Source organism: Mobula hypostoma, chromosome 17, assembly GCF_963921235.1.
Source record: "Mobula hypostoma chromosome 17, sMobHyp1.1, whole genome shotgun sequence".
In the NCBI taxonomy this organism is placed as follows: domain Eukaryota; kingdom Metazoa; phylum Chordata; class Chondrichthyes; order Myliobatiformes; family Myliobatidae; genus Mobula; species Mobula hypostoma.
In genome coordinates this window covers 52,121,690-52,144,511 of record NC_086113.1, presented here as the reverse complement: position 1 = coordinate 52,144,511, position 22,822 = coordinate 52,121,690, and the positions used below count along the sequence as shown (strand labels likewise).

At 41.2% G+C, this 22,822-nt stretch overlaps 1 protein-coding gene across 4 annotated transcripts in view; it reads left to right on the top strand.

Moving 5' to 3' along the window:
- The first annotated feature begins 1,136 nt into the window (after positions 1 to 1,136).
- Positions 1,137 to 22,822, top strand: part of LOC134358023 (lysine-specific histone demethylase 2) — a 62,914-nt gene continuing 41,228 nt past the window's right edge. Inside the window, exons 1-6 of one of the 4 annotated variants that reach the window (XM_063069886.1) lie at positions 1,137 to 1,433; positions 10,366 to 10,469; positions 12,742 to 12,863; positions 15,137 to 15,226; positions 16,242 to 16,353; positions 21,465 to 21,581. In XM_063069886.1, coding sequence (XP_062925956.1) covers positions 1,310 to 1,433; positions 10,366 to 10,469; positions 12,742 to 12,863; positions 15,137 to 15,226; positions 16,242 to 16,353; positions 21,465 to 21,581 — 669 coding nt within the window. In that variant the 5' untranslated portion in view covers positions 1,137 to 1,309. The other 3 variants (XM_063069888.1, XM_063069887.1, XM_063069889.1) reach the window with 3 other exon arrangements.

The window sequence follows — 22,822 nt, the reverse complement described above, 5'->3', positions numbered from 1 at the left end:
CCTTTCTTTAAGGATCGTGGTTTCCCTTCTGCCGTCATCAATGATGCCCTCACCCGTATCTCCTCCATTTCCCGCACTTCGGCCCTCACCCCATCGTCTCGACACCACAACAGGGACAGAGTTCCCCTTGTCCTCACCTTCCACCCCACCAGCCTCCAGATCCAGCACATTATCCTCCGCAGCTTCCGCCACCTTCAACAGGACCCCACCACTAAGCACATCTTTCCCTCTCCACCTTCCGCAGGGATCAGCCCCTCCGCAACTCCCTGATCCACACGTCCCTCTCCACAGATCTCCCACCCGGGACTTATCCCTGTAAATGTAAGTGCTACACCTGTCCCTACACCTCCTCTCTTGCCACCATTCAGGGCCCCAAACAGTCCTTCCAGGTGAGGCAACACTTCGCTTGTGAGTCTGTTGGGGTCACCTATTATATCCGGTGCTCCCGGTGCGGCCTCCTCTACATCGGTGAAACCTGATGCAGATTGGGGGACCACTTTGTCAAGCACCTCCGCTCCGTCCGCCACAACAGACAGGATCTCCTGGTAGCCACCCACTTCAACTCTGCTTCCCATTCCCATTCAGATATGTCCATACATGGCCTCCTCTACTGCCATGATGAGGCTAAACCCAGGTTGGAGCAACACCTCATATACCGTCTAGGTAGTCTCCAGCCCCTTGGTATGAACATAGAATTCTCCAACTTCCGGTAATTCCCTCCCCCTCCCTTTCCCTATCCCTATTTCACTCTGCCCCCTCCCCCAGCTGCCTATCACCTCCCCTACCCCTTTATCTTTCCCCTTACTGGTTTTTCACCTGGAACCTACCAGCCTTCTCCTTCCCACCCTCCCCCCACCTTCTTTACAGGGCCTCTGTCCCTTCCCTCTCCAGTGCGGACGAAGGGTTCTGGCCCGAAACGTTGACTGATCGTTTCTACGGATGCGGCCCGACCAGCTGAGTTCCTCCGGCGCGTTGCGAGGACGGCGAAAAAAAAGCGCGCATGCACGCGGACAGCCTACCTTCAGGAGAGAGGGAGGGGCTGGGCTGGGCCGGGATCCCGGGAAGAGGAATGTGCATGCGCGCTCGCGGACAGAGCCTGGGAGTGTGCGCACGCGCGCCTGCGGGCCGAACGCTGCCGAGAGTGTGCGCATGTGGCCCGGTACCAACTGGGAGGCAGCGAATCCGAAATGGCGTTTGAGAGGGAGGTAGGGGGCGCGCGCTGTGAGTGAGCGAACGAACGGACGATCTCGAGCTCGCGGTGGCAGGGGAAACGAGCGCGAACGACAGGCGGAGAGATGCACGTGCACGGATGAGCCAGCGGCGACCTGCAACGGGGGAGAGGGGGGCGGGGCCGAGTGGTGATCGACGCCGGAACCGGAGGGACGGAGCGACGGCAGTCCGGAGCCGCGCCATAATGTACTATTCAGACACAGGTGGGTGCCGAGCCGATGCCGTGGCTTCAGCCCGCCTCCACTTCCAGCGGGCGAGAGTCGAGTTATTCATAAAAAGAGCAACGTCGCCTCCCCTTGCCTCTCCCCAGTCACCGGGCCCATTGTTGGGGCCGGCCTCTCCAGCTGTTGTTCACTCTCCCCTCTATCACGGTGACCTGTAATCGCCGGTTTAAGGTTCAAACATCAGGGTTGAATCTACGTTATCACCAACAAGGCAAGATCAGTGTTAACGAGGTGGGCGATTGCTGTTCTTGACATTGACCAGCGGGTCCTATTGTCTTGCATTGGTATTTGCTATAATTTATTGGCGATTTACCCATTGCATTACGCTAAGGTGTTTTCTTTTGCCAGTCAGTACTTTAATGTGGCGGCAATGTAATCTGATCATTTGCATCACGCTGTTCTTTAGTCATTGTGTATAAGGTTTTTCAGCAAGAAGGTTTTCGACAAAACAATACTATGTTCGTAGTGACAGCTGCAAAAATGAAGAAACTGAGGACAGCTTATAAGTAATCCTTGTTAGTGGAATTTCTTTTTTGACTAAATAATTCGATCCAGCAGCTTTTCTTTCTCACTCACACCACCAAAATTTAGAAATGTAAAATCGTTTTAAGCATTAGAAAATTTAATATCTGATATTGTCCAGCTAAATTTTCTTTCTGTAAACTTAGAGAATGATAGAAATTGTGGAAGCTTTTAAAAAGAATTATGCTGTGCTTCTGTTTAAATGCTAGATACATTAAGCTTTCTAACAAATGCAGCAATTTAACTTCGTTCAATCTGTAAATTTTTAAGTTTTGTGTAATGCAGTTATACCATTTCTTGTATCAACTTCTATCCCAGTTTTGGCAATTGTGACTTTGTTTGAGGGCTGTCAGAGGTTACAGTGGGACATCGATAGGATGCAAAACTGGGCTAAGAAGTGGCAGATGGAGTTCAACCCAGATAAGTGTGAGGTGGTTCATTTTGGTAGGTCAAATATGATGGCAGAATATAGTTTTAATGGTAGTGTGGAGGATCAGAGGGATCTTGGGGGTCCAAATCCATAGGACACTCAAAGCTGCTGCGCAAATTGATTGTGTGCTTAAGAAGGCATTTGGTGTATTAGCCCTGATCAACCATGGGATTGAGTTCAAGAGCCGAGAAGTAATATTACAGCTATATAGGACCCTGGTCTGACCCCACTTGGAGTACTGTACTCAGTTCTGGTCACCTCACCACAGGAAGGATGTGGAAACTATGGAAAGGGTGCAGAGGAGATTTACAAGGATGTTGCCTGGATTGGCGAGCATGCCTTATGAGAATAGGTTGAGAACGGCCTTTTCTCCTTGGAATGACGGAGGATGAGAGGTGACCTGATAGAGGTATATAAAATGATGAGAGGCATTGATCATGTGGATAGTCAGAGGCTTTTTCCCAGAGCTGAAATGACTAACACGAGAGGACACAGTTTTAGGGTGCTTGGAAGTAGGGTAGGTTTTTTGCGCAGAGAGTGGTGAGTGCGTGGAATGGACTGCCGGATTCAGTGGTGGAGGCAGATACAATAGGGTCTTTTAAGAGACTCCTGGATGGGTTCATGGAGCTTAGAAAAGTAGAGGGCTATGGGTAACCCGAGGTCATTTCTAAAGTAAATACATGTTCGGCACAGGGTTGTGGGCCGAAGGGCCTGTATTCTGTTGTAGGTATTTCCATGTATCTAAATATTATGATTTTGGCTGTCATTTTTTGTAAAAAAAAATATGCATTGTTCTAGGCATTCCTGGTGAGTTGCTTTTCTGTAATCTTCAAATAGGAATTGAAGCTGAATGAAGAGATCTGTATAGAAATTATGGAATTCAAATTATTGTAAAGGCATAAATTTCCTGTTAGGATTACAAGAAATCTGCATCCTAGTGAGATAAGTTGGACTGACAAGTTCTAACAATGTTGTGAAATTTAGAATTTGTGAAGTCTGACTTGTGCTACTTGTGATATTTGTACTTGGCGAAGGAATATTTTGTGAAGCAAAGATGTAAAGTGGCATCATAGTTTAAGTATGCTGATTAATGTATAAAATTCTTGTTTATAAATGTCTATGAGCTTTCTTCATCTTTTAATATCACTCTACTTCATATCTATTCTCTTAAATCCTCAATTTTTTTCTGTTTCTTCGTTGACAGTTGCTGTATCAGCAGTCCTGACCCTAGCTCTGGAATTCCCTCATGAAAGTCTGCAGGACACCACCTCTTCCTTTAAAATTTGACCTACGTTTAACCATCGGACTGTTGTGCTCCCTCCTGGCACTTATCCTTGTAAGCGGAACAAGTGCTACACATGCCCTTACACTTCCTCCCTTACCGCCATTCAGGGCCCCAGACAGTCCTTCCAGGTGAGGTGACACTTCACCTGTGAGTCGGCTGGGGTGATATACTGCGTCCGGTGCTCCCGATGTGGCCTTCTATATATTGGCGAGACCCGACGCAGACTGGGAGATCGTTTCGCTGAACACCTACACTCCGTCCGCCAGAGAAAGGATCTCCCAGTGGCCACACATTTTAATTCCACGTCCCATTCCCATTCTGATATGTCTATCCACGGCCTTCTCTACTGTCAAGATGAAGCCACACTCAGGTTGGAGGAACAACACCTTATATTCTGTCTGGGTAGTCTCCAACCTGATGGCATGAACATTGACTTCTCAAACTTCTGCTAATGCTCCACCTCCCCCTTGTACCCCATCCGTTATTTATTTATATACACACATTCTTTTTCTCTCTCTCCTTTTCCTCCCTCTGTCCCTCTCACTATACCCCTTGCCCATCCTCTGGGTTTTTTCCCCCTCCCTCTTTTCTTTCTCCCTAGGCCTCCTGTCCCATAATCCTATCATATCCCTTTTGCCAATCAACTGTCCAGCTCTTGGCTCCATCCCTCCCCCTCCTGTCTTCTCCTATCATTTCGGATCTCCCCCTCCCCCTCCCCCTCCCCCTCCCCCTCCCCCTCCCCCTCCCCCTCCCCCTCCCCCTCCCCCTCCCCCTCCCAAATCTCTTACTAGCTCTTCTTTCAGTTAGTCCTGACGAAGGGTCTCGGCTCAAAACGTTGACTGTACCTCTTCCTAGAGATGCTGCCTGGCCTGCTGCGTTCACCAGCAACTTTTATGTGTGTTGCTTTTGAATATTTTGTTTGATAAATCTCCATTAAAGATCCCTGAATCCTTTTAATGTTCAGTCTGTGCAAAAACAGGGGTAATATTTATTGGGTTAATAACCCATTGCACTAAAATGTAACTTTTTAAAAGTTTTGTTTACTGTAGTTCAGTGGGTCTCAACCTTTGTCTGCTTGTGACTTCCATTTACTTCTGTTCCCCTGTCCTCCATAGTTTCTGTTAGTTGCTAAAATTTTTTTGGTCAACTGTATTAATTACAGTTAACTCGTACTATTATACTATTTGTTTTAACAGATTATAGGTGTTGTGTTAAATATGATGTTGCAAGTGTATATGAAAAACAAACCTATTTCAAATGTATTATATACAGTGGCATGCAAAAGTTTGGCACCCCTGGTCAAAATTTCTGTTACTGTGAGTAGCTAAGCGAGTAAAAGATGACCTGATTTCCAAAAGGCATAAAGATAAAGATGACACATTTCTTTAATATTTTAAGCAAGATTTTTTTTATTTCCATCTTTTACAGTTTCAAAATAACAAAAATGAGAAAAGGGCCTGAAGCAGAAGTTTGGGCACCTTACACGGTCAGTACTTAGTAACACCCCCTTTGGCAAGTATCATAGTGTGTAAACACTTTCTGTAGCCAGCTAAAAGTCTTTCAATTCTTGTTTGGGGGATTTTCGCCCATTCTTCCTTGCAAAAGGCTTCTCGTTCATGCACTGCTCTTTTGAGGTCTATCCACAGATTCTCGTTGATGTTTAGGTCAGGGGACTGTGAGAGCCATGGCAAAACCTTCAGCTTGCGCCTCTTGAGGTAGTCCATTGTGGATTTTGAGGTGTGTTTAGGATCATTATCCTGTTGTAGAAGCCATCCTCTTTTCATCTTCAGCTTTTTTTTTTACAGACAGTGTGATGTTTGCTTCCAGAATTTGCTGGTATTTAATTGGATTCATTTTTCCCTCTACCAGTGAAATGTTCCCCCGTGACGCTGGCTGCAACACAAGCCCAAAGCATGATCGATCCACCCCTGTGCTTAATGGTTGGACAGGTGTTTTTTTTCATGAAATTCTGCACCCTTTGTTCTCCAAACATGCCTTTGCTCATTGCAGCCAAAAAGTTCTACTTTAACTTCATCAGTCCACAGAACTTGTTTCCAAAATGCATCAGTCTAGTTTAGATGTTCCTTTACAAACTTCTGATGTTGAATTGTGTGGTGAGGACGCAGGAAAGGTTTCTCTTCTGATGACTCTTCCATGAATGTCATATTTGTGCGGGTGTCACTGCACAGTAGAACAGTGCACCACCACTCCAGAGTCTGCTAAATCTTCCTGAAGGTCTTTTGCAGTCAAACGGGGGTTTGATTTGCCCTTCTAGCAATCCTATGAGCAGTTCTCTCAGAAAGTTTTCTTGTTCTTTCGGACCTCAACTTGACCTCCACTGTTCCTGTTAACTGCCATTTCTTAATTACATTACCAACTGAGGCAACGGTTACCTGAAAATGCTTTGCTATCTTCTTACAGCCATCTCCTCCTTTGTGGGCATCATTTATTTTAATTTTCAGAGTGCTAGGCAGCTGCTTAGAGGAGCCCATGGCTGCTGATTGTTGGGATGAGGTTTAAGGAGTCAGGGTATTTATAAAGCTTTGAAATTTGCATCACCTGCCCTTTCCTAACGATGATTGTGAAGAAGCCATAGCCCTAACAAGCTATTTAAGGTCTGAGACCTTGGTAAAAGTTATCTGAGGGCACAAATCTCTTGGGGTGCCCAAACTTTTGCATGGTGCGCCTTTCCTTTTTTTCACTCTAAAATTGTACAAAACAAAAATAATACACTAATCTTGCTTATAATGTTGAAAAGAATGTTTCATCTTTAACTTTATGCCTTTTGGAGATCAGTTCATCTTCTACTCAACTATTCACAGCAACAGAAATTTTGACCAGGGATGCCCAAACTTCTGCATACTTTATACTTTATTGTCGTCAAACAATTGGTACTAGAACGTACAATCATCACAGCGATATTTGATTCTGTGCTTCACACTCCCTGGATTACAAATATAAAATATTAAAATAGTTAAAATTAGTAAATATTAAAAATTTAAATTATAAATCATAAATAGAAAATAGAAAAATGGGAAGTAAGGTAGTGCAAAAAAAAACAAGAGGCAGGTCTGGGTATTTGGAGGGTACGGCTCAGATCCGGGTCAGGATCCATTCAGCAGTCTTATCAAAGTTGGAACAAAGCTGTTCCCAAATCTGGCCGTTCGAATCTTCAAGCTCCTGAACCTTCTCCCGGAGGGAAGAGGGGTGAAAAGTGTGTTGGCTGGGTGGGTCGTGTCCTTGATTATCCTGGCAGCACTGCTCCAACAGCGTGCTGTGTAAAGTGAGTCCACGGACAGAAGATTGGTTTGTGTGATGTGCTGCGCCGTGTTCACGATCTTTTGCAGCTTCTTTTGGTCTTGGACAGGACAACTTCCATACCAGGTTGTGATGCACCCTAGAAGAATGCTTTCTACGGTGCATCTATAAAAATTAGTGAGGGTTTTAGGGAATAGGCCAAATTTCTTTAGTTTTCTCAGGAAGTAAAGGCGCTGGTGGGCCTTCTTGGCAGTGAACTCTGCTTGGTTGGACCAAGTCAGGTCATTTGTGATATTGATATTACATGCCACTGTATTTATAATATATACAATATTCTTCCAACCAGTAATGAAAAAGTGTTTAATATTGTTACTTTGAGCATTTAGTGAAATCATTGCGCCTGATGCTAACTAGCGAGTTATTGATACCTGGTTGCAACTTGTTCAAAGATAATCGAGGATCACCTCTTTTCATATAAAAACTGTTCCGAGCTTTTGATAGCAGTTGAAGAGCTTGACTAAACCCACATTCAACTGGATAAGAATTGGGAAATCCAATTGAAAACCACTTTTTTGTTCCCTGAGCTGTGCAAACTTGTTTTGGCTATCACTAGTAATCCTGATATTTTGCTTGTTGTGTTTGAATTTGACTTGAGCTGTAATATCACTCTGCACAGCTCAATAAGATGTTCTTGCAATCCACTGTATTTCCAAACTTGAGGGTGACTTTCCTGATCTCAGTCCATATTATATGAGCATTTGTTCTTATGGCGGGAACAAAATTGACACAAAATTCCCATTACTTGGCTTTGTTAACATAATTGGGACTTTTTTTATGCTTTCTCACATGATGTGGAGGGTACATACTATTCTGAATGATATTTGGGGATTTATCTCAATTAAGTTGGAATTGCCCTAAGTAGTAGCCTTAGAGGTTCTCAGTCTTTCTGGCTGTTTGGTTATTAAGTATTTAATTCTACATTGCTGAGCATATCTTCAATTGTATAAGGTCACTTATACTTTAATTGGGACACTTTTATATATAAAAGAACTGCATAATTTTGACCTTTGTTTCTATGATCAAATATACAGATTCACTGGTGAGCATGATGAAGAAGTGGCTGAGTGATGTAAAACAATGGTTGTTTTCTTTATTGTCGTATGACAAGTATTAAGCTTGGAATATGGTGCAAATTACTGAATGCCTACAAAATGACAATTCCTCTTAAAGTTAGATCATTTTCTTAAGCTTACTCACTTGCAAGCTCATACTGAAGGGAATTGAATTACTTTCATTCTTATTCACAAATTCTGAAATAATTTGTTAAGATTTCTTTGTATTTCATTTTATTCTTTGACAGTGGATCAGAAATTCTTCTGTGAAACTTAATTTTTGTACACCAGTTAATGGAGTTTAATCTAAAAAATCAGATTTCTGGAAGCGATCAAGCCTCTTGAGCAAAGGTTACACCAAATTGTACTAGTTTCTCTGTTTGAAGCACAGTCCCGGCACCCACCAGGCAAGCATAGTAATATTAAAAAGTACTTAATGCATATTTTGATGCTGCTTGCATAAAACACATTTGCTAAGCTGATGTCCGAGAATGGAGTAGGCTAGCCTTACAGAAAATGGTGTTAACTGGAGAGTTGCAGGTTCTGATAATACATTTTAACTCAAGACCACCTATCTGTATTTTTATAATGTTTCAATTCTACCCAAAATATTTAATCAAAACATGTACTATGTCTTTAGTACTTCTATTAGAATACTTGATATATTACTACCTGCCCTCTGGTTTTCTAGCTTATACATCTGAGGTCATCACCGATTAGAACCTGACCACCACACCCATCACTTGATCTCGTACGTTGTTACTGTGTTGTATATTAGTATTTTGCCTGATAACCTTTCAAATTTATGCTATCAATCTCCACAATCTTGTCACACACTCATATCAATCTTCTTCAGCACATTGATGCCTGAAAGCTCATATTCTTAAACTCTAACCTGAAGTTGGCCCAGAGTGAGTTGCTGGGCAGCATGGTCTAGGCCTGGAGCGAGTGCTGGGCAGCAAAATCTGCACCTGGAGCGAGATACTGGGCAATGTGATCTCAGCCCAGAGCCTTCTGCGGTAGTGGTGCATCGATCCGATTGCGAGGTACAAATTAAACACGGGCCCGGATTGGAGATGAGAGCTGATTTCACTCGCTCTCTGCAATCTTCACTCATCTCAAGTGTGCCAGAGCTTTTTGCTGTTCTGTTGTTTAGTTAATTTAACCTCTGGCCCAGATAGACTGAAAAGGCAAGGTGTTGGTCTGTGGGGGGAGAGCCGATTTCGGTCGTTCTCTGCAATGGTCATCTCCGTGGAATTGAGGATATGGAGACTGTCGTGGCTGCTGTGCTCCATGCCCGCTAATATGGTGAACTGATAAGTGATGCTTTGGGCCTGCTCCAGGCCACTCAGGAGTTCAGATCTGGTTCAGAACGCTGTTGTTCACTTCAATTGTTTGCATGGTTTGTATTTTTTAACCTCTTTCTCTTGCACGTCAAGTGATGGTCTTTCATTTTTTTTCTTTCATTGGGTTCTTTTGGGTTTCTTGCATTGTGGCTACCTGTGAGCAAACAAATCTCAAGATTGTATAATTTATACATTCTTTGATAATAATTGTACCTTCCAATGGAGAATTTATAATCTTGTAATTTCCTTTCCTGTCTATATTTAATTATCATATTTTTGACATTTGACCAAGCTTTTGGTGAGCTGTCCTACATCCACTTTTAGCTTGTAGCCATGTCTTTGAACAGCTTCTGTGAAGTTCTTTAGGATATATTGTGTTTTATTTGTGCTAGACCAAGTGGGTTTGGTGGCTATGGAACAAAGTCCTTTGCTGCCATTTTTAAAAATATATATTACTCAAGATGGTAGTGTTAAATGGGTACCTGATTTTTTTTGAATTAGAATCTTAATTAGGAGTTGCCAAAGCGAAAGCAGTGAATCAGATATCAACATATTTCTATTTGTTTATGCAGCAAACACAATTTGCAACAAATTCTAATGTAATGTCTTGAAGATGCCTTTGTAACATTTTCTGTGAGGTAGGAATAAGTTCTGTCCTTCATTATGACTGCAATTTAAAAAAAATACTTTTTGGCTAAGTACTTAATTTTTTTTAGCTTAATTATTACTTAATTTCTCCTCTAGTGGTGTTGCTCAAAATCACTTTTGAATCACATCAAAAATATTTGAGGGTTATTACATTTCAGCTTGCTTTATAACAAGATTCAAAATTAAACACATTTAGTAAACAATGACTGTACATTTGGTGAATGAAGTGCTGTTCTATTTAGTGTTCTAAATTTGAATATTCAAGGATGAATATTTCAAATCGCATGTCTTGTATGTTAATTATTTGCAGATGCCTTAGGTGGCATAAGTGGGCGAATGAGAGCAAAGAAACGGCCAGCTATTCTGGAAACTTCACTGGATAATAATCCCCCTTTGAGATCATCTGGAAGACAGGTTTTGTACAGAGTTATTGAAGCCAATATCTATTGCAGATTTCAATGTAATTCCAATGGGTATAGCCTCTTACCTGATAGATTTCAACATATTTGAATTAAGGAGAATGCTATTTTGCCCTTTGTGTTAATACAACTTGCTACAAAGCTTTGTTTAAAAAGGTGATGCACACAACTATATAGCCATCACTGAATGCCAGACCCACCCAGTTCCCCTCCACCACCACTCTTCTCCATCTGGCAGAACTCATCCTCACTCTCAATAATTTTTCCTTTGGCTCCTTCCACTTCCCTCAAACAAGAGGTGCAGCCATGGGCACTCACATGGGTCCTAGCTATGTCTGCCTTTTTGTGGGCTACATGGAACAGACTAAGATCCAAGCCTACACTTGTCAATCCCCAACTTTTCCTATGCTACATCAATGACTGCATTGGTGCTGCTTCCTGTACCCATGCGGATCTTGTCCACTTCATCAACTTTGCTTCCTAGTTCCACGCTGCCCTCAAATTTACCTGGTGAATTTCAGGCACCTCGATCTCTCTGTCTCTTCCTCTGTAGATAGCTTATCTACTGATGTCTATTATAAACCCACGGACTCTCACAGCTACCTGGAGTATACCTCTTCCCACCGTGTTACTTGTAAAAATACTATCCCCTTCTCTCAATTCCTTTGTCTCCACCGCATCTGCTCTCAAGATGAGGCTTTTTATTCCAGAATGAAGATGTTGTCCTCCTTCAAAGAAAGGACCTTCCCTTCCTCCACCATCAACTCTGCTCTCAACTGTATCTCTTCCATTTCGTGCAGGTCTTCCCTCATCCCATCCTCCCACCACTCCACCAGGGCTATGGTTCCTCTTGTCCTCACCTACCACCCCACCAGCCTACACATCCAGCACACATAAGTTTCCATAACTTCTGCCATCTCCAATGGGATTCCACCACCAAGGACTTCTCTCTCCCTCCCCTCCCACTTTCTGTTTTCCGTAGGGATCACTTCCTACGCGACTCCCTTGTCCATTTGTCCCTCCTCACTGATCTCCCTCCTGGCACTTACCCTTGCAAGTGGAACAAGTGCTACACCTGCCCCTACACCTTCTCCCTCACTACCATTCAGGGCCCCAAACAGTCCTTCCAGGTGAGGCGACACTTCACCTGTGAGTCTGTTGGGGTCATATACTGTGTTCAGTGATGCTGGTGTGGCCTCCTGTATATCGCTGAGACCTGATGTACTTTGGGAGAGTACTTCGAGCACCTATGCTCCGTCTGCCAGAAAAAGTGGGATCTCCCAATGGCCACGCATTTTAATTCCAGTTCCCATTCCCATTTCGACATGTCAGTCTATGGCCTTCTCTACTGTCGTGATGAGGCCACACTCGGGTTGGAGGAGCAACATTGACAGTTGCATGTGCTTGTTATATTTACCATGGTTCAAGTCAGCAACCAGTCTCTTTCACCAATCAACATCCCAGCTCTTACTTTACTGCTCTCCTCCCCCAACCCCCCCCCCATGGTTTCACCTATAACCTTGTGTTTCTTCCTCCCCCACCTCTTAACCCTGACTCCTCATCTTTTATTTTTTCTCCAGTCCTGATGAAGGATCTCGGCCCAAAACGTTGACTCTACTCTTTTTCCAAAGATGCTGCCTGGCCTGCTAAGTTCCTCCAGCATTTTGTGTGTGTTGCTTGGATTTCCAGCATCTGCAAATTTTCTCTTGTTTGTGAATTCTATATATTTTTAGGAGTTTTTATTCCTTAAACTAATGTTAAATTATAGAATTTTTCAAGAATAAAGCAACTTCTGGCAAAATTAGGGAACAAAACTTAGTTTAAATTGGGATATTTTGATTTGTAGTGCAAAATGATCACTGTGGTCTTGCAAGACTGCAAATATCCTCTTAAGAATTCGTGATACATGCACAGAATTTTGCTTTGTTTTTTTGCTGAAGACACAATTTCCCATTGTTCTATTTGCAATCCCCAGTTTAGGAAGATGCAAGATGGATGTCATTGCAGCTTTGCAGATGAATGTGAGCAGTAGTAAGTGATATGCCACTAATGGTGCATATGGTTTACATTCCATATTATTTTAAAGATGGCTGTGGAAGACGTAGCATTTGGCGTACCCTAATATATTTTGCATTGTACTTGAAATTTTAATAGTTAAACTTATCTTTTAAAATAATGACATAGAGAGTGATTATGTGAAATTGTTGTGTTAGTCCTCCAATTCAGTAATATAGATTCATATTGCCTTTATTTGGGATTTGATAAAGGTCAAAAAGAAAACTTTTGAAACTGAAGAAGAGGAAGAAGGTTGTGAAAAGAAATACAGAAAATGTGAAAAAGCTGGCTGCACTGCAACACACCCTGTTTGCTTTGCAAGTGCTGCAGAAAGGCAAGTCAATTTAATGTTATGTTTATTGCAAGAACACTTTATTACTTATAACATAGAAAGAGGAGACACAGCCCATGCAGTCATATCAGCTCCCAACCTAGTACTCGCGTTCTTTTCGTTATTTTCTTTCGTCCCTCTAAACCACATATGCACTGGCTTTTGATTAACTTACCATTTAATTACACTAAGGGATAAATTACAGTAGAAGTCAATCTACCAGCAAGTCTTTGGGATGTGAGCAGAAATCAGAATACTCAATAGAAACTCATGTATGCAAATTCCACACAGAAATGATGAATGGGTCCTTTGAATAATGAAACCGTAACATCACACTCAGGTTTCAACAAAAATCTGTTTTATTGCTGCTCCTTGAATAATATGCATGGCAACTGTAAGTTAAAGTTTGAGGAAAAGGAATTTACAGATTTTGAACTGATAAAAATGACAATTTATTATTAATTTTAGTGGAATTGTTTTTTTTTAATTTTAAACTAATATAGATCAAATGCTATCATCTGATGACCATACCAGATGATGATAAATCCAGAAATGGGAGAAAATTATAATCAGCATTACAAGTATTTTACATTTTCTGACCATGTTGAATGTTAAAGTAGGACCTTTGGTTCTTTTAAGTACTATATACTGCTTGTTTGCTTTAGAAAATCATTTAAGTAATATATACTGCTTGTTTGCTTTAGAAAATCTGAAATGTAAATTGAATTTTAAAAATAGTAACCATTTTGAAAAGGCTTTCAAATAAACACTTAATATCTTTTTTGTTTGCATCATGTGGAACTTCTATTCTCTGTGATTTTGTTTTAAATATTAAGTTGAGAACTAGTAAGCAATACTTGTTGTTTTGTTGATTGAGGGGAAAGGAATATTTTCTATTAGCCTATTCTAAACAATATAGTTTCTGAATCACTGGCCAAGCCTTTGCTACCAAGCCTGTACAGTGCAATGGAATACTTTTCACTTGCCTAGATGCATTGAGAATATCATGACCATCCAGATCAAATCAATTTGTTTGCTGCTGTATTGATGATCCAATAAATATATTTTCTTCACTCGCAATAGTGGTTTCAGTATGTACCATTAATAAAAGGCACTGTATTTATTTGCCCAGGCTATTCAAACTTCCTAAGTCATGACTTCAAACATGAAGATGGATAAAGTGAACATTACCATGTGCAAGTTCACTTTGAAATTGCACAGCACCTTGATTCGAAAATATCTTGCAGCTCCCTCATTGTTTATGGATATAGATCCTGGAATCCCTCACTCCTAGCAGCAGTATTCTAAGGGTACTTTTGCCAGAACAGCTGAAGCCATTTGGAAAAAAAAGAATCTATCACCACATCAATATTACCCAGGTCCAAATGAATGGAAAAAAAATGCATTTAATGACATATTAATAGATTATAGCTTACATCCTTCCCCACCCCTCTCCTGAATTGCTCCACAAACCTACACAGTAGGGAAATTTACAGTGTGCAATTAGCATATGTTTCTTGTGGCGTTACTGAAATAATAAACGTCGGAGTTTAGGATAAAACCCAGATAAGCAGCTTTTGTCGCTACACCACCATGCGCCATGCGTAAGGTTCTTCAGTCATTCAACAATGTTATTCTTCTACTTCATGTTTTAGATCAATATATTGCCTTAATTTGCAAATAAATACGTAATTAAAATTTATTTCAAATGTATGCTGAAGAGTTGACCATCCTTTAATGCAAATACCCTAAGCCCTATTACAATCTTAATTTTCTCATGTCTACTTCAGTCAGTTTTCTTGATCATTTCCACTGAATCAGCATGTTAACAATAACGGCAAACTCCTTGGCTTAGTGTTGATCTAAAAATTATTATTTTATCTTTTAACTTTCACCATTTTTATCCATATCTTTACTTCAGGATTCAACTTTGATTACGTTCTCCTGATCACCTCCAGTTTTCCAACCTTTATACATTTATGCCCTACTGGTCATGTCCAGCACCTCACCAAATTTTGTTCACCCATCTGTACTCCTGTTGCTTTGCACTGGCTCTTCATCTGTCTCCAAGACTCCACTCTCCATGTCTCTATAGGCATTTCCACCCTACAACTAGGAACTTTGTTCTACACTTTTGGATGTGTTGCTTCCCAGTTTCCTTTATCACACATAGTTACCTGTTCCTTCAATTTGTTAGGCACCTATGGTAGTTCTCAAATTTGAAGATTTATTTGGTTGGAAATTTGAAATGTAAATTCATATATATTTCATTTTAGATGTGCAAAAAATGGTTACACATCACGCTGGTACCATTTATCTTGTGGAGAACATTTCTGTAATGAGTGCTTTGACCATTGTTACCGCAGGTAAATTTCTAGAGATTTTTAAAAAATTATATCTTTTTTAAAATGCTTATCATACCTTTGAGAACTTTCAGGCAATCCTCTTTTTAAACCTATCTTGAAGGATATGATAAAATATTTTATTTGGACTTCTTCCATGTGCTCGTACTTATTTGCCGTCAGTTTTTTCAAAATGATGAGCTTTAGGGATTTGCTCTGTGCTGAGTACACAGGTACCCTATTTTGTGCTACCTTGTAAGGTGCTAATTGATTTTAGCACTCTCAGAACTTGGATCGAAATATTTGAAAATGGACATCTGCCTGGGCAACTTGCAATTGTGCAAGTAACTTGGTGCAATTTGCTGGATTTTATTGGCAATAAGATGGTGATCTCATTGCCATAGAACTTGATTTGGAATTTACAGAAATGTGGAATGTAGACATATCTTCAGAATTTTATGTGCTTCAATTACTGCAAAGCAAAACTCTATTTCCTACTCTTAAAAATATTTAATGAATTGCACGTAATGTATGAAATTCCATAAACAGTTCATGAACTTTTTCCAATATTTTGGTGACAAACATTATTGTGAATTAACACATTACTGTCATTTTCTGGTAACACGGCAACAACAAAATTTGAAACGTGCTGAAATTTATTGATGAAATGTTTTGATAGTCTGGCGTACAAAAACATCCACTGAGATGCTGCTTTGTTTCACAGTGGTGTTTAAGATTTTTAATAAGTCATGAATTGTTAGAAAAATCTGCAATGTTTTTATCTGGGGGCTTGTGACATACAACAGCTTAATGTCGTTTAAAATATTTTAGATGTCAGATGGCAATTGACAAATTTTCTAATGATTCTAGTGAATTTAAAGGGAGCATGGGAAATGGGACTCCAGTGAACTGGCTGCTTAATATTTTGGATTTCCGACTGATAATTGGTTATCAGAATTTCTCAATCTTATTCATATTTACAATAATGTAGACATTTTCCTAATGCATATTGTTATGTTTATTGTTAAATTTTCCTCAGCCACAAAGATGGATATGAAAAATATGCTACCTGGAAAAGAATTTGGACCAGCAATGGCAAAAGTGAGCCAAGCCTGAAAGCATTCATGGCTGATCAATTGGTTCCTTTCTGGGTAAGTTCCACGACTAGAAGCTAATATTCAAATTCATATTCTGATTTCAAATTGCACCAGAAGGTACAGAAATGTTTTACTTAGTTTACCATTGAGGAATGCCATTTCAGTAAATTGGATCACTTGGCTGTCCTGCGTATACAGGGAGAGGCTAAAGAGCAAAGCTCCAAAGATTAGAATAAAGAGATGGTCACGGGAGGCAGAGGAGCGGCTATGGAATTGCTCCAAGTCAGTGGATTGGGCCGTGCTCAAGCACTCATCTGGGGATCTCAATGAATATATCATGCTTGTCATGGACTTTATTAAAACTGTTGTAGATGAGTGTATCCCTACAAAATAATTTAGTCTTTCCCAACCCTTGTGCAAAAGACAGCAAACTGAAAATATAAAAAGGAAAAGGTAAATAATAAGCAATAAAGAGAACATAAGATGAAGAGTCCTTGTAAGTGAGTCCATAGGTGTGGGAACAATTATGATGTTGAGTGAAATTATCCCCTTTGGTTCAAAAAGCTCTGCATGAACTATTGAGATCTGCAATCTGCTGAGGGTCAGATCATTCACGTCTGGTGACCAAGAAAGTTGCAAGAGATCCAGGTACAATCTCCAGAACACCATTTCATGGGCAAAGTGGCAATTCCGGACTAAATTTAATTCAACGAGCGACGTTCGACTGTTGTGGCAGGGATTGAATGCTATCACCTCTTATAAAGTAAAATCAAGCAACGTGGGTGACAACAGGGTTTCCTTCCAGATGAGTTCAATTTCTTCTTTGCTGGCTTTGACCATCAAAGCATAGAGGAACCATCACGCAACTCGCACAGCCCCGATGATCCTGTGATTTCAATCTCTGAGGTCAATGTTACAGCTCAGCTTTTAATAATGTTACTCCTCAAAACTAATCAGTAAACTCGAAGACCTGGGCCTCAATGCCCCCTTGTGCAATTGGATTCTGGATTTCCTCACTTGCAGACTCCAGTCAGTTCAATTTGGCAAAAACATCTCCTCCACTATCTCCATCAGCACAGGAGCACGACAGGGATGTGTACTTAGCCCCCTGCTCTACTCGTTTTACACCTATGAGCCAAGTACAGATCCAACAGTAGAGTGGATAGGGGAGAGCCAGTGGATGTGGTATATTTGGATTTTCAAAAGGCTTTTGACAAGGTCCCACACAGGAGATTAGTGTGCAAACTTAAAGCACATGGTATTGGGGATAAGGTATTGATGTGGATAGAGAATTGGTTGGCAGACAGGAAGCAAAGAGTGGGAATAAACGGGACCTTTTCAGAATGGCAGGCAGTGACTAGTGGGGTACCACAAGACTCAGTGCTCGGACCCCAGTTGTTTACAATATATATTAATGACTTAGATGAGGGAATTAAATGCAGCATCTCCAAGTTTGCGGATGACACGAAGCTGGGCGGCAGTGTTAGCTGTGAGGAGGATGCTGAGAGGATGCAGGGTGACTTGGATAGGTTAGGTGAGTGGGCAAATTCATGGCAGATGCAATTTAATGTGAGGTTATCCACTTTGGTGGCAAAAACAGGAAAACAGATTATTATCTGAATGGTGGCCAATTAGGAAAAGGGGAGGTGCAACGAGATCTGGGTGTCATAAGACACCAGTGATTGAAAGTGGGCATGCAGGTACAGCAGGCGGTGAAAAAGGTGAATGGTATGCTGGCATTCATAGCAAGGGGATTCGAGTACAGGAGCAGGGAGGTACTACTGCAGTTGTACAAGGCCTTGGTGAGACCACACCTGGAGTATTGTGTGCAGTTTTGGTCCCCTAATCTGAGGAAAGACATCCTTGCCATAGAGGGAGTACAAAGAGGGTTCACCAGATTGTTTCCTGGGATGGCAGGACTTTCATTTGATGAAAGACAGGATCGACTAGGCTTATACTCGTTGGAATTTAGAAGATTGAGGGGGGATCTTATTGAAACGTATAAAATCCTAAAGGGATTGGACAGGCTAGATGCAGGACGATTGCTCCCAATGTTGGGGAAGTCCAGAACGAGGGGTCACAGTTTGAGGATAAAGGGGAAGCCTTTTAGGACCGAGATTAGGAAAACCTTCTTCACATAGAGGGTGGTGAATCTGTGGAATTTTCTGCCACAGGAAACAGTTGAGGCTAGTTCATTGGCTATATTTAAGAGGGAGTTAGATATGGCCCTTGTGGCTAAAGGGATCAGGGAGTATGGAGGGAAGGCTGGTACAGGGTTCTGAGTTGGATGATCAGCCATGATCACACTGAATGGTGGTGCAGGCTCGAAGGGCCAAATGGCCTACTCCTGCACCTATTTTCTATGTTTCTAACACTGTATATAAGCTTGCTAACGACATCACTGTTGTGGACTGTATCAAAACGGGTGATGAATCAGTATACAGGAGGGAGATTGTAAATTTGATTAAGTGGTATAATACCAATATCCTCTTACTCAATGCCAATCAGACCAAGGAACTGATTGTAGACTTCAGGAGAAGGAAACCAGAGGTCCATGAGCCAGTATTCATTGGAGGATCAGACGTACAGAGGGTCAGTAACTTTAAGTTTCTTGGTGTCACTATCTCAGAGGACCTGTCCTGAGCCCATCATATTAGTATTATTGCGAAGAAAGCACGACAGCACCTGTGCTTCCCTCGGAGTCTGTGGAGCTTTGGCATTTCATGGAAAACCTTGGCAAACTTCTATAGATGTGTGGTGGAAAGTATGCTGATTGACTGCATTACAGCCTGAGTATGGGAACACCAATGCCTTTGAGTTGAAAATCCTAGAAAATATAATGGATACCGCCCAGTACATCACAGGTAAAAGCCTCCCAACTATTGAGCACATGTTGCTGTGAAAAAAACAGCATCCATCATCAAAGGTCCTCCCCACCCAGACCATGCTCATTTCTTGCTGCTGCTATCTGGTAGAAGGTACAGGGGCCTCAGGATTCACACTACCAGGTTCAAGAACAGTTACTACTCATCAGCTATTAGGCTCTTGAACAAAAGGGGATAGCTACACTCATAAGAACTCTGTCATATTGTAATTTCATGCACTCTACTTATTGCTGTTTATTTACATCTGCATTTGTACAGCTTATTTACAGTTAAGTTCCAGATGTTTGTAGCTACTGTTCTGTAGATTTGCTAAGTACCGCAGAAAAAGAATCTCAGGGTTGTATGTGGTGACATGTATGTACTCTGATAACAAATTTTACTTTGAACTTTGTGCGCACAGCTTTCAGGAGGGTGAACCCATGAAAAGCATCCGGTCCAGACACGGTACCTGGCCAAGTACTAAAAAACTGTGGTCAACAGGCTGGAGTGTTCAGTGAGATCTTTAACCTCTGGCTTCGGCAGTGTGAGGTACCCAAATGCTTCAAGCAGGCTTCGGTTATGCCGGCACCTAAGAAGAATGTTGTAACCAGCGTCAGTGACTGTCGTCCAGTAGTTCTTGCATCCACAGTGAAGTATTTTGAGAGATTGGTGACGAAACCAATTCCTGCCTGAGAAGAGACTTGGATCCACTCCAATTAGTCTACTGGAGCAGAAGGTCTACAACAGATGTCATCTCATTGGTTCTTCACTCAATCCTGGAACATCTGGACAGCAAAGATGTATTTAACAGGATGCTCTTTATCAATTACAGCTCCGCATTCATTGAATCTTCAATTTCCTCACATGCGGACCCCAGACAATTTGGATTGGCAGCACCATCTCCTCCACAATCTCTATCAGCATAGGTGCACCAAAAGATTGTATGCTTAGCTCTGTGCTCTAGTTACTTTCCACTTATGACTGTGTGGCTAAGCACAGCTCCAATGCCATCAATTTTGTTGATGACACCATTGTCATAGGCTGTGTCAAAAGTGGTTATGAATCAGCATATAGAAGGGAGGTTGAAAAGCTGGCTGAGCGGTGCCATAACAACAACCTCTTGCACATTGTCAGCAAGAGGAAGTGACTGATTATTCATTTCAGGAGAAGAAAACTAGAGATCTATGAGCCAGTCCTCATTGAAGGATCAGAGGTGGAGCAGACCAGCAAGCTTAAATTCCTCTTTCGGAGGACCTGCCCTGGGCCCAGCACGTAAGTGCAATTACAAAGGAAGCACGGCAATGCCTCTACTTCCTTAGGAGTTTGTGAAAATTCGACATGACGTCTAAAACTTTGACAAGCTTCTGTAGGTCCTTGGTGGAGAGTATATTGACTGCCTGCATCACAGCCTGGTATGGAAACACCAGTGCCCTTGAATGGAAAATCCTACAAAAAGTAGTGGATACAGGCTAGTCCATCATAGTAAATCTCTCCCCAGCATTGAGTACATCTACACGAAACATTGTTGTAGGAAAGCAGCGTCCGTCATCAAGATCCCCCACCACCCAGGACCTGCTTTCTTGCTACTGCCATCAGGAAGCAGGTACAGGAGCCTCACGACTCATAACACCAGGTTCAGGAACAGTTATACCCCTCATTCAGCAGCCGTTGATCCAAGGGAGATAACATCACTTGCCTCATCTTTGAAGTATTCCCACACCTATGGACTCATTTTCAAGAACTCTTCATTTATGTTCTTGGTATTTATGACTTTTTAATTTTTTTAATAATTTATTTGTTTTGTATTTGCATAGTTTGTCTTTTGCACACTGGTTGAACACCCAAATAGTCTTTCATTTATTCTGTTAATGGATTTATTGGATGTGCTGCAAGAAAATGAATTTCAGGGTTGTATCTGGTGACTTATATGTGCTTTGATAGCAAATTTACTTTGAACTTCCAATTGGAGTTAAGAATTTGAGTTGCAGAAAAAACTTGTAATATTTGCATCACTTAATTGGGAGAAAGAAACCCAAAGGCATAGTTTTCTAGGACATCCTTAGAATGTTTAGAACTTTGGATTATTGCTGGATTTAATATTTTAAATAGATTGAAGTCTGTCACTGTACCAGCTGTTGTGACCACTCTATTGACTTTTCTGCTATCACCTAAAATGGAAAATTTCATACATTTGGAATGCTCAGTTGAGCTGTAGTTCTAATGTTATTGGGCAAATTAATATTCTTAAATAAACTCTAATGTTTCTGTACCAATTGATGCCAATGTAATTAATTGTTACAGGTTCAATGTACAAAGCCTGATTGTGCAAAATGGCGGCAATTAACGAGGGATATCCAGATGACTGCAGCATCAGCAAAAACATACCATTGTGGCTTGAAAACTCATAATGCAGTTAAGGTGAAGAGTAATATGTGTCATTCAGCTTACTGATACACAGTATTTCTCATCCATTTTGTAGCTGAACAGAAGTGCCTTACCATCTACTAAGATATTGAGCTTTATTCAGAGCTTCACTTTGGGTCAGAACTTTTAAATCTTTCCACTGAAATATTTAGATATTTTTAAAAATGATATCTGTGCCCTATTCAATAATGTATTTAATCTATTGATCTCTGAAGTACTTAGCATTTTGATTTCCATGTTAGTTGCAATTACACAAACATACAAAATGCTGTTCTGCTTATGCTATTTATGCATATTATGCATATTTTCAGATTGGCCTTTTTAATTCTATGTTTTTCTTATAAGATTACTTGTGAGTCTCTGTTCAGCATCATCAGGCATTTGGTACATAAAGTGTAGTAAAATACTTAAAGAGCAATATGGCATACAGTTTAACGCAAGTATTAGGACAGATGACAAAAACGAACAGAGGGATGAGCCTCAAGTATATTAACGTAGGAGAGACACTAGGCAACACTGTAGGGGTAAACCAATGTGTTCACTTTCCTGCATTTTCTTTTTGGTTAAGATTTTTCTTAAAACTGCTGATCTTTTGTATTTTCTTCACACTGCTTCGTGTGTTTGAATGTGCTTGTGCCAAGATGGGAAGATCCCAATATCTTACTCCAGGTGTGGTTTGATCTAACCACTATATAATTTGTTTCTCATATCGTGGGAACGAAGGTCATTTAACATTTTAGTTGCTTTGGCATTACTGCAAATTGCTTAAGCATTTTGGATACTGTAATTGATACTGCAATTGCTGTAATTGTCCGGCTGGTGGTGCAGCAAGATCAGCGCCGGACTCTGGAGCGAAGATTCCCGAGTTCAAATCCAGTCGGGCTGCTCCCGGGCACGCTTTCCATCCGTGCCGGGTTGAGTGTCAAGCTCGCAACTCGGTCTCGTAAAAAAAAAACTGCGCTGTGACAAGGACGTGGGGGACCACTCACAGAATCTTTCCTCCAAGACAACCACTTGAAAAAGTGGTCGCCAAGGCTCTGGCAGAGTATGGCACACAAAAAAAAATTGCTAAGACTCTTTTAGTTCCACTTGAAAATTAAATCTGTATTGCAATTCTGAGCTCAATCCAATCATGTCAGTTGAAAACAATGGTGGTCCAATACAGTTCCTTGAGCATTCCATTCAGAAATTTCTTAATTTTATGTAATCCTGACAAAAGCTCAACTACATTTACA